The 11,939-nt window shown below is 54.3% G+C and overlaps 1 protein-coding gene across 2 annotated transcripts in view; it reads left to right on the forward strand.

Moving 5' to 3' along the window:
• The window catches only part of PHF21B (PHD finger protein 21B), a 94,394-nt gene that overhangs the window by 78,977 nt on the left and 3,478 nt on the right, over window positions 1-11,939 (forward strand). For both annotated transcript variants that reach the window (XM_012814202.1, XM_003783118.1), the window contains exons 6-12: window positions 596-647; window positions 3,164-3,240; window positions 5,806-5,860; window positions 7,401-7,423; window positions 9,306-9,464; window positions 10,617-10,692; window positions 11,043-11,146. In XM_012814202.1, coding sequence (XP_012669656.1) covers window positions 596-647; window positions 3,164-3,240; window positions 5,806-5,860; window positions 7,401-7,423; window positions 9,306-9,464; window positions 10,617-10,692; window positions 11,043-11,146 — 546 coding nt within the window. The remainder of the gene's footprint in view (window positions 1-595; window positions 648-3,163; window positions 3,241-5,805; window positions 5,861-7,400; window positions 7,424-9,305; window positions 9,465-10,616; window positions 10,693-11,042; window positions 11,147-11,939) is intronic.

Consider the following 11,939-nt stretch of genomic DNA (forward strand, 5'->3'; position numbering starts at 1 on the left):
AAAAAAAAAAAAGTTAAAAACAGGTAAAACTAAGTACCGTCTTAGCTTACGTATCCATCCATAAGGGATGAGAGCATGTGCGTGTATTAAAAAAATTCAAAGAAATGATAATTGCGAAACTCCAGCGAGGGAGTGTGGAGAGAGGTACGAGAGGATACAAGACAAGGGAGGAACCCAGAGACACGGGCACGAGACTCGCCGGGCAGATCTCAGGCTCTGAGTTTACCAGTGGGCTCATGAGCAAGCAGGAGACAGCGGTGTGAGTGTTAGGAACCCAACCCGGGATTGTCGTTAGCCCAGTTGTGTGCATGTTGGGTCTTCAAAGTGTGTTTGAGAAAGTGTACTTACCCAGTGTGTTTCTTCCAGCCTCTAAATTGAGCTGTGAGCGGTCTCTGACTGGGCATGTGTTTCTTAGGAAACTTCCTAAGTTTCCTGCTGTTTCTTAGGAACTTACTTGGCCTCTGGAGTTGGGGGTCCTGGGCAGTTGGGTCACCCACGAGGTCTAGCCCTGCACCTACCGCAGACATGCCTGTCAAGTGCATTGGGTGATGACCAGTGACAGCCACGCTAACATGTCTCTGTTTTCTTCCCTCAGAAAATCGCCTTCATGGTAGCGCTAGGCCTGGTCACTACAGAACACTTGGAAGGTAAGGATCTGGGGAATGGCAGGCTGGGCCAGGACTGGCCCAGAAGACAGGTGGGGACAGGCATGATGGAGGGAAACCAGGGCTTTGGTAGCATACAGCAGTCTCCAGGGGCAGAGCGTGGCAGGTATAGCCTCGGGGGGGTCTCAGGATGTCCCAGGTCAGATGGCAGCGTCCAAGTGTGACCCACCTTCTGGGGGTCTACCGAGTGACAGAGCTTAGTTAGTTGTCATCAAAGATAAACAAAACAGGGTGGCACCTGTGGCTCAGTGGGTAAGGCACTGGCCTCATATACCGAGGGTGGCAGGTTCAAACCCAGCCCCGGCCAAACTGCAGCAACAACAAAAAAATAGCCCGGCATTGTAGCGGGCGCCTGTAGTCCCAGCTACTCGGGAGGCTGAGGCAAGAGAATCGCTTAAGCCCCAAGGAGTTGGAGGTTGCTGTGAGCTGTGATGCTACGGTACTCTACTGAGGTTAATATGTGAAACTCTTGTCTCAAAACAAACAAACAAACAAACAAAAAGATAAAACACAGAAGCCTCCAGGCTCTGCCTGGCTCTGTGGTGGTGCATGCCCCCATTACGCGCTTCTTATATTGATGGAGGGGCCCTGTGGGTTCTCCGTTCTCAAACTGTGAGGCAGACTGCCTGATGTGGTCATTTACCAACTACTTAAGCATGGCAAGTTACATAATTTCTGTGTGCCTTGGTTTCCTAATCTGTAAGATGGGACAATAACTGAACCTTCCTCACTGGATTTTAGTACAACACAGAGCGGTGCTACTGAGCGGTGCCCAGCACCCTGCTGAGCGCCCATCCCCTCCCGTCAGATGGGCCTGCAGACTTAGCATGTGCCGCCAGACCCGCAGCCAACGTCAGAATGTTAGTTACGTAAGCAGGCAGGTTGGTGTGACTCGGAGTGGGTGCTCTTTGACTTGGCTGATGAGGGCAGGTATAGGTGAGCCGTGAACTTCACAGGAGGATAGGGCAATTGCAGGTGGCCTATGAACATCGCGTAGAGTCTGAGGCCTTGAAAGCACTAAAACCAGTGCATATGGGGAGCTGAGGCCAGAGAAGCTGATTGATTCACTTGCCCAAGGTCACATAGCCCATCGATTTGAGGCCCAGGCTGGAATCAGGACTTTGGCTCCCAACCCAGAGCCTTCCCCACCCCACCCACCTCACCTACTAAGATGTCTTATAACCTGAAAGCCCAAGTAAATCTGGAGGTAGACGAATTTTCACTTCCTTCTGAAAAGTGAGGAAAGGAGGGGAATAAACTGAATACTCATAGTGCTTGGACACTGGCAGTCTTTAAGGTGGAAGGTCTCTCAGTCAGAGCTCAGGGAGAGACGGGACCTGGCCAAAGGCACATGGCTTGTCAGGGCCTCTGGGATAGAGTGGTCCTCCCTGAGCTCAGTGAGCCCAGGACACTTGGGGGTGGGGCTGGGGTTCCCTTCACATCCCCTGGCTCCAACCAGCTCCCCGGCAGCAGCATTAGATGTCAGTGGGTGGGACAGGGAGGAGGCCCTGGGCAGGGAAGGCCCCCCAGCAGCCCTTTCTGGGACGTCCCTGAGCTTTCCACCTGGTCATCTGAACTTGAGTGTAGGGAACCCAGCTGTCCTTGGCTGCCTTTGAGGACTGTCTAAGCTCTGACTTTGGAGCCAGGCAGGTAGCATGGGGTGTGGGAATGGAAATCCCAAGTCTGGCTCATGCTGCTCGCCAGCTGGGTGACCGTGGGCGGCTCCTTCCCCACCCTGAACCTTTGTTTCCTCATCTGCAGCAGGAGGAAAACTGCGTCCTTGAACTTGGCCAATCGCTGTGGGGAGTAAGAGACGTGTGACTGTGGCTGCTTTTATAGATGGTGCTCACAGGGAAAACCTCTCCCCGTCCCCCATCCATGATCCTCTAATACCAGTTTGGACCCTGACGTCCATAGAGTCAGAGGTCTCTGTATGGAACACACTGAGTAGTATTGAAGAGGTTTAAAATGCAGAGCAGGTCTGGGAGAGAGACGAGGGGCTGACACCAGACAGCAGCACGCAGGGAGGCAGGTCTCAGGTCCACCTGGCAGCCAAAGTAGAAGAGTGGAAGAAGAAACTGGACGCTGCAAGTCCCCGGTGTGCACAGGGCCACACATCTCACGCTCAGCACAGTGGTGCTCACTAGGCTCCCCGGGAAGGGCTCCTGCTGGGGGCTGTGTGCGGGGCAGAGGGGTCCTGAGAACAGACATGCACCTGACCTCCTAGGAGCTGGGGTCCACACGCTGCAGCGCAGTCAGGACAGCGCCTAACCAAGGTCCCAAGAGATGGCCATGGGAGGGATAATGACATACAAGGGGGACCCTGTGCTAAGATGGAAACTTACCAACCTTTCACCAGTCCGTCGTTCAGCCCAAGGTCACCAGAGCTGTCCTATCATGGAGTGGCATGGATGCTGGACAGAGCAGCTTTGGAGCAGGAGAGGATGGTGGTACCAGGGCTTGGGGCACCAGTAACCTCTGTGTCTGCATCTTCCTAGAGATTCAGAGCAAGCGGCAAGAACGGAAGAGAAGAAGCACAGCCAACCCTGCCTACAGCGGCCTCCTGGAGACCGAGGTGGGACCACCAGCCCGCACTGGGGAGGTGCTGGTGCCCAGGGGCCTCCCATTCTCTCCTTCCCAGTCACCTCTTTGGGAATTGCCTCATGGGAATGGGGCTCTTTCTTCACCTCCCAAGTTCCAGATCAATTGACAGAAGGGTGCGGAAGATGGGTTGCGTCCCTAATAGCAGCTGCCCCAGGGAGCAGGTTGTAGATGCAAGTGCCCTGGCTTCCTGGAGCGTCGTCCTGAAGGGTGCAGGGCTGGATGCTGGGCCTCGTCTAGACAGACTGGCCAGTCAGTGCTGGACTGCGAGAGGCTGGGCCAGAAAGAAAGGCGTGGAGGGGGCTGGGCTGGGCTTGGAGTGACTGGGTCTTTCTCCCACACGCCTGTTCAGAACATCCTTCCCTGTGGTTGGGGGTGTGACTCTATCTGAAGTCCCTTAGTGTGGAGACTCGAGGCCGGGGAACCTGAGGCCGTGCCTGATGCACTTGCCACGATTTGCACTGAGCTTGTGGTCCCACGTGTGCTCCCTCGGGGTAAAGTGGGGCCTTGGTCAAGGCCACGTGCTCCCTCCTTCCTCACGTGTATCCCAGGGCCACAGTTCTGAAATGCATAAAATAGGACATTGAAAGTTAATCTCCAAGACAAGACACTCCCTGCCCCTCCACCTCTCATCCCAAACTATGTGCCTCCCTGATGTCCACTGTGGCTTAACAGGGTGGGGTAGGGGACTCAGTTGTGATCAGACACAGTCCAGTAATTCGGGGCTGGGACTTAAAGACGCCTGAGCACATCGGCCCCTCTGGTTAGCATGGTCCCAGGGAGAGACCAAATCTGGGGTGCAAGCTGCCTTCCCTTGTACATTAAAGCCGGAGTTTCTCAGGTTAAAATCCCAGGGTCTTCTCCATAAAAGTTCTGCAGAGTCCATCGGAGCGGTTTTCTCAGAGCTCAGGGCTTTTTTAGAGGCATCCTGTTTCCTTAGGCCCCCAATGTCCAAAGCCAGGGACACCTGTCCTGGGTGAAACCCTGTATGTTCCCAGAGGTCAGGGTGTGGCGTGTCCTAGGCTCAGAATCTGTAAGATCTGGAGGAAGGATAGAGGAAAAACCGTTTCACTTCCCCAGGATGTTAGTTGCTCTGGGCTAAGTTGTCCAGAATCTGTAACTCATAAACTTGAACTCAGCTGGGAGGGACTGTCTCCCGTGGAGCAGTGGTCACTTCTGGCCCTGCACCTGCCTTATCCCGGGGTGGGGCATCTTCTCACTTTGTCAGCCTGTCCACACCTTTCTCTGCTTCTGGCCTCCCTGTTCCTGTTCTGAGAACTTGCCCCACGTGGGCAGTGTCATTCCTGTTCACTTCCTCCTCGACCTTCTGAGCAATCCTTGTCCCCAGACTCAGATCTTAACTAAGAATGTCACTGAATTTTTTTCTTAATCTCCACCCAAGAAAGTGGCCTATTTTCTGTATATAAAGGACCTCATTGCTTTTGATTTGTTTGTTACTGAAACTGCCCACTACTCTGTGTGGTGAAGCATCACCCTCATATCCAGAGCCTGTGGCCAGGGCCAGAGATGACCTAAGCAACTCAAGAGTCACCTCGGCTCGGCGCCTGTGGCTCAAGCGGCTAAGGCGCCAGCCACATACACCTAAGGTGGCGGGTTCGAATCCCCAGCCTGGACCCGCCAAACAACAATGATGACTGCAACCAAAAAATGGCCAGGCGTTGTGGCGGGCGCCTGTAGTCCCAGCTACTTGGGAGGCGGAGGCAGGAGACTCACTTGAGCCCAGGAGTTGGAGGTTGCTGGGAGCTGTGATGCCATGGCACTCTACCCAGGGGGATAGCTTGAGGCTCCGTCTTAAAAAAAAAAAAAGAAAAAAAGAGTTACCTCCAAGCCTTGGACAAGCACAAGTCCCCCCGAGGGACCCTTCCACAGTCCCTGCCTCCTTTGGCCCCGAACATAACCTGGCCACGTCAGGAGAGATGATTTAGACTATTTCTTAAATTTAGTCACACAATTCTAGAACCATCTTCCTGTCATAGCCACTTTGAACCAAGGTCTGAACTGGTGTGACCTATGGTTGCCATAGCCAGGACTAAAATTGCTCTTCTGGAATGTACTGGAAAACTGTGTCTCCATGTGACACTCTGGGCCAGAGGCCCAGAAGTGGGATTTTAGGGAGTGAACCAGTGGTATTCCCCATTTCCCCACCTGGCTCTAGAACCAGGGGAGAAGGGAGGTGGAGGGACAGACTGAGGGAGGACGTGAGGTCAGCTTGGTTACTGTGTTGTCCAGCTTGGGAGCCTCTGACACGAGCCCAGGGGACCAAAGGGGACTTGCCTAATTTCCCTTCCTGCCCTGCCCTTCCCGCCCTGGCCTTCCCGCCCTGGCCTTCCCGCCCTGGCCATCCCTACATCCCCATGTCCTTTTGCCTGGTATCTGTCCCTGTTTCTGCCCCTGGAAGGGGGTGCCCAGCTGGAGTCTGGAGCCCTGGGCAGGAAGCCTTGCCTTGGTCGGGTCCTGGGCAGTAGCATAGCAGAGGAGACTCTAGATGATGGGTGTGTTTTGCTTTCATCCCTTGCAGAGGAAGCGGCTGGCTTCTAACTATCTCAACAACCCCCTGTTCCTCACAGCAAGAGGTAAGTGCCAGCCACAGCTATTCTGGGCCAGGGCACAGTGGGTTCTGGGCTGGGGCTGGGACCACCTACCAGTGGGCTGTCCTGTTGGAGAGGGAGGACACCAGGCAGGGAGGTGCCTTCTACCTTCTTGCTCCTCAAACCTGTGTCTGCAGCCTCTGCCTGAGCCGGGAGCAGAGTCTGGGGCAGGCCCACAGGCTGTGTCACAGGGCTGGACATGGCCTTGGCCCAAGTGGGCCAGCCCAGGTGCTGCCTGCCTTCCAGACAGCCCCAGAGAAAGCCTCTCTTCTTGCCACACATAGGTGCCCTCTGGTACCTCCTGGCCTGGGCTCGAGGCTTTCACCACATCTTGCCCACTCTTGTGTCCTTGCTGTGACTGAGCACAGGATGGACTTGGGAGTCCTGGAATCGCAGCCCAGCTCTGTCTGTGACTCACTGTGTGACAAGGGCTAGACACCACCACCACCACCCCGCCCAGGCCTAGAATAAGAGACCTTGGGCCAGATCCCCTAGGGCCCCGGCTCTGGCGGGCTGGTGCTTGGCCTAAGGCCTCCATCTGAGTTTGCTGCCCCCTCTACCCGCTCTGCTAGCCCTGCCTGACAGCAAGACCTCAGGGAGCCACATCCGTGAGCATAGCCAGCAGCAGGAGGCCACTTGTTATTTTGTTACTTTTAGTTAGGAAAATATAAATAGTCCTAAGGGCAGGAAGTGACTGCTAGCTTTTGGGAATTCTGTGTAGCTTTCAACAGTCATGATACCTCTCTGGGCCTTGGTTTACTAATCTGTAAAATGGGCCCGCAGCTACCTGATTCTCAGCAGGGACAGTGATGGGAGGAGTGTGACAGCACTCGCTGATCTGTTGGATACTGGGCCTGTTTTTCCCACTGGTTGGCATTATTTGCAGATGGATCTGATCTGACCTGAAAGGAAAATCATTTTTGTGATCATTATAGTATATAGTTTGACATCATTTATGAGCATGAGAGTGGATAATAGCTGAAAAGATATGAAAATAAGTCACTTTGAGGGGGTCCTTGGAGTGATGGTTCCCTGCACTGGGCAGCTGGTGCTGTCAAGTAAGCTCAGAGGCCTCAGATGAGCCAGTTCCCAGGGCAGAGACCCGTACTGGCATCGTGCCCTGGGGTAAGAGCCCAGGCATCAAGGGGGCCTTGGGATACTCCCATCATGCCCTGGGGTGAGACCCTAGGAGTCATGGGAATGTGTGGGACTTATATCATGCTCTCAGGTGAAAACCAGGCATGACTGGGGCCTTGGGACACTTCCATAAAACCATGGGGAAAGAATTCAGGCATCATGGCAGCTTTATGATACTCCCATCATGCCCTGGGATAAGAACTCAGGCATCATGGGGTGGGGCCTTGGGGTACTCCCACTATGCTCTGGAATGAGGTCCCAGGTGTCACTTTGGGATACTCCCATCATGCCCTGGGACGAGAACCCCTGCCACATGAGGCCTCATGGACTCCAGTCCTGATTTGTGCTCCTCCAATGCCCACTAATGCCTTCTTCTTCCCTGTGCTAGCCAATGAGGACCCCTGCTGGAAGGTATGTGTCCCCCTCCATCATCACACCTGGGGGGTGGGCCATGTTTTCAATACAGTCCAGGAGAGTCACTCCTGGAAAGAAGGGAAGGACCTTGGAGTGGAGCAGAAAGCCTCTGGGGTCTACCCTTAGGGCAGAGAACTTCGAACAACACCCCATCTGCTTCTCAGCCTGCTGGGCAAAGTCAGGCATTGTCCAGAGCTCCATGTACAAGTTTAAACAGGCACCCTTTCTGCTCAACACCAGGGGTGCAGGGACCCTGGGCAGCCATGAAGGTACAACCAGAAGCAGCCAGCTTGGTGCCAATGTGGTGCCAGCTGGCCTCCACCTCAGCTCTGCTGGCCTCATTGTGTGGCCCTCTCTGGTCCTCTGCTGCCCTCCCAGGAGGGGCTGGAATTGGTTATACCCAAGGTCTCATTCCACTTGCCACATTTCTTTGATCTTGTGAGGCCACCCCAACCCATACACACACTACATCCCTGCTTCCCAGGACATTGGCTGGCCATGACCTCATTCACGGACATGGCCTCAGAATTTGTTCAGGATTTTTCTTTACTAAATTTCTGATCTAATTGTAAAAGAATGTTCTAGTCTCTGCATGCTTATACTGGTCAAGCCTCAAGGAAGCAATAGGAGATTCCAACTTTGGGTGGGCTATATTGTTTTCTTGCTGGTGGGTAGTTTGTCCACAGACACTTGTGCTTACAGCAGGTGTCAGAACAGGAGCCACCTTGACCCTGAGCCCTGATACCACAGCGCCCATAGTCCTGGAGGGGTCTTGGCTTCTAGGCAGAAGGCCTGGATGCTGGTCTTGATACTACCTCCAGATTGCTCTGCAACCTTGGATAACTATGTTACCCTCCCTGGGCCCTTTCTCTGAAATATACGGTGTTAACAGGTCTCTCTGAGCCTCGCGTGAGGGTGCTGCCCTGTCTTTCAAGGGTGTCCAGTGTTCTTGTCACATGGGCCACCCCAGATAAGAGCCCTCTGGTCTCTTCTGACTCTAAACTTAGAAGGTGCCTTTGACACATGGACAGAGAACAGATGTAACTGGCAGGGAGAAGAGTTTCTGTTGGGTGGTGGGAAATTGTTCAGAGTTTGCAGGTCTTGGGAAGGTGGGGCTGTGGAACCCTGTCCTTACTCGTAGTCAGAATAGCCCACGGGGTGGCAGGCTGGCTGTGCAGATGAACTCCCTGTCCCCAGAGGTGTGTGGGTGGAGATGGAACAGCCAAATGACGATGACTCTGGAGAAGGGACATTTGATGGTCCCTTGTCCTCAGGAAAGAAGAAAGCTACCCTTTACTGTGCTCCCATGCCGGGCTGGTGTGAAGGGAGAATTTCAAAGTGCTTTACCCTGTTGCATCCTCCCAGCACCCTGTGGGGCAGGTGTTGTAATCCCACATTTCACACGAAACTGGGAAGCTGGGCACTCACTCTCCTGGGGATGTGGGAGACTCATGCTAGGCTGATGTGTTGTGAAAGGTTCAGGAGGTGCTGCCAGAGGACGAGGGCCAGGGGCATCATGTCCCGGGTAAAGTGCACAACCTGGGGGGTCCCTGCCACAGCATGACACCCTTCCTGTCCCCCACACCCAGGTCTTAGCAGGGGAGGATTGGGACACTAGAGCCACACTGTGCCATACTCCAGCACTTAGAGACCCCAGCCCCTAGTAAATGTGGTTGGTGCTCTAGAATCCTGTGTGTCAGGTACCTTCTCCTTCTCCTGGGATCCAGGCCTGTCCCCATGCTGTCATCTGCTGGGGCTTGTCCCTCTCTTCCTAGAGCTGCTGAGAAATGCTGGTGAAGGATCAGCCTAAGCAGGCTGGAATGGCAGGTGCCTGGGCATGGCCTTGGCTCACCCAGCCGTGCTCTCCTTTCTCTTCCAGAACGAGATTACCCACGAAGAGCACTGTGCCGCCTGCAAGCGGGGGGCCAACCTGCAGCCCTGTGGCACCTGCCCAGGGGCCTACCACCTCAGCTGCCTGGACCCCCCCCTCAAGACGGCGCCGAAGGGCGTGTGGCTGTGCCCCAGGTGCCAGCAGAAGGTATGGGAGGCTGTGTGGCACCTCTCCCCAGACCTGGGGCCTTGACCTGGACGTCAGGGCCTGGACCAGCTGTGGTATCAGCTTCCTGAGGTCCCCACTAGGGGGAACAGAAGAGGGGTGAGAAGAGGGGCTTGAAAATAGTATAGGCTCTTTCAGCCTTGGCTCCATTGACATTTGGGGCTAGAGAAATCCTGACAGCAGTCACCGTCCTGGATGTTGTCAGGTGCACATGCGGTGCCAGCAGCAACCTTCTCTCCATAGTGGCCTTTGTAAAGAAGAATCTAGCTTTGGGGAATCTAGTCTAAGGAAATATTCCAAACACAGATGGAGTTCTATGCACAGAGAAGCCCCTCAGACTTTATTTCCAAAGGGGACAGGTGGGAACAGTCCAGCTTCCTCACATTACGTGGTAGTGGAATGAATTGAGGACCGCGCTCGGCGAGGCACTGATAGTTGAAAATGACGTTTCACAAGTGAGGTACTTTGGGTTTTGTCTGCTGTATGGAATTAGGTTATAAAAATAAAAGCAGGCTTTGTAAACTATATAGGCTGCTGTACAATTTGATAATTGGCTATCTGAAGAAAAAATGCAGAATGAAATCCTGGGAGTGACTCCTGTGCGAGGCGGCAGGTGGCAGTGAAGTGGCCCGAAGTGTGCTTTTCCTAGAATGCGTCACTGGGGACTGCAGGGGAGCTGCCCTATCCACCGGACCAATGAAGGCAGATTGTGGTGGGCTGGCTGCCACTGCAGAGCTGTACCCTGTGGGCTCCCAGCTTTTGGGGGGGACATGGCGGCTGTCCCCCACTTCAGCACAGTGCTGCTGTCCATTGGATCTCCTGCATTCCCTGGCTTACCTGAGGCTGGCTGCTCTCAGGTCCCCGGGATGTGGGAAGAAGATAAGTGATCCTTCCTTCATTCATTCATTAGAGAGGTATTTGAGCCTGCTCTTTATTCACGGCCCTGGTGATGAGCAGGCAGAGAGACACCTAGAAGGTTCCTGCCCCGATCTTACTGAGCAGCCTCAGTAAGCCAGCCCACCAGGCAGGTGACGGACCTGTGGCTCAGGGAGAGCATGTCTCCCTTGGGATTAACGCGGTCAGGGTGCAGGCCCCAGGGCCTTCCGCTTTCTCATTTCCCCATCTGCTCTGCAGGCCTTAAAGAAAGATGAGGGTGTGCCCTGGACTGGGATGCTGGCCATTGTGCACTCCTATGTCACCCACAAGACAGGTAGGTGTCCTTGTGGGTGGGAAAGGGTACCTGCTCCTGTCTCCATCCGCCCTCCCTCAGGCCTCTGGGTTCACCGTGGGCCTATGGAAGGCTGGGTGGGTCTAGCTCTTCCAGGCAAGTGCTTTGAAGAGGACTTGGCCCGAGTTCTGGGCGGGTTCTGCTAGGGGAGCTGCTCCAGTCCCCGAGCATTTGGCTAGAGCCACTGGCTCCGGCATGGGGGATGGGAGATGGTGCCCTGGGTCGTGGCTCCATTTCTTCAGCCTCTCTGGTACACCCTATGGACCAGCTCCTGCTTACCTGCCTTCTCTGCTTACCTGCCTTCTCTGCTTACCTGGTCCTCTCCTTCCTAGTCAAAGAAGAGGAGAAGCAGAAACTGCTTCAACGAGGCACTGAGCTTCAGAATGAGCACCAGCAGCTGGAGGAGCAGGACCGGCGGCTGGCTTCAGCAGTGAAGGTGTGCACGGGGCAGGGGATGTGTCCCTAGAGCCCAGGTGTAGCTCTGGCTGGCCTCAGCGGTGAAGGTGTGCACCAGTGGTTGGGAGAGGGCACCGCCCCTGGTATCACCAGGTATAGATTCAAGGCTTTGTTGTTCAGTTACTGAGTCCCAGGAAGCAGACAGACTCACTAGACCCTCAGTAAGTGTGCACATGGAGAAGGAAGCTCTGTGACTCGTTCAACAAATATCAAGCAACTGAGAACATCCTGGGTATGTTCCGTGTCAGTTCTCTGACCTTGGCAAGGCTCTGCCTTGAACATCAGTTTCGTCTTTTGTAAAGTGGTGTAATTCATCCCCCACAGGTGACATACAAGGTGATGAAGATGATAGTTATGGTGGTGGTCATGATGGTGGTAGTGATCATAATGGTGGTGGTGGCAGTGGTGGCGATGGTGATGGTGATAATTTTAGCAATGATGATGTGATATTGGTGGTGTTGACAGTGATATTGAAGGTTATGGCAGTGATGGTGGTAGTGATCATGGTGAATTGGAGATGATGGTGGTGGTGATGGGGTGATGGGGGTGGCAGTGATGATAGTGATCATGGCAATGGTGGTGGCCGTGATGGTGGTGATCATGGTGATGGTGGTGATCATGGTGATGGTGGTGGTGATCTAATTTTCATGGTGATGGTGGTGGCCGTGATGGTGATGAGGTGGTGATCATGGTGGCAGTGATGGTAGTGATCATGGCGATGGTGGTGGTGATGATGGTGGCAGTGATGGTAGTGATCATGGTGATGGTGGTGA

This window comes from Otolemur garnettii, unplaced genomic scaffold, assembly GCF_000181295.1.
Source record: "Otolemur garnettii isolate 467f Iridium unplaced genomic scaffold, OtoGar3 scaffold00007, whole genome shotgun sequence".
In the NCBI taxonomy this organism is placed as follows: Eukaryota; Metazoa; Chordata; class Mammalia; order Primates; family Galagidae; genus Otolemur; species Otolemur garnettii.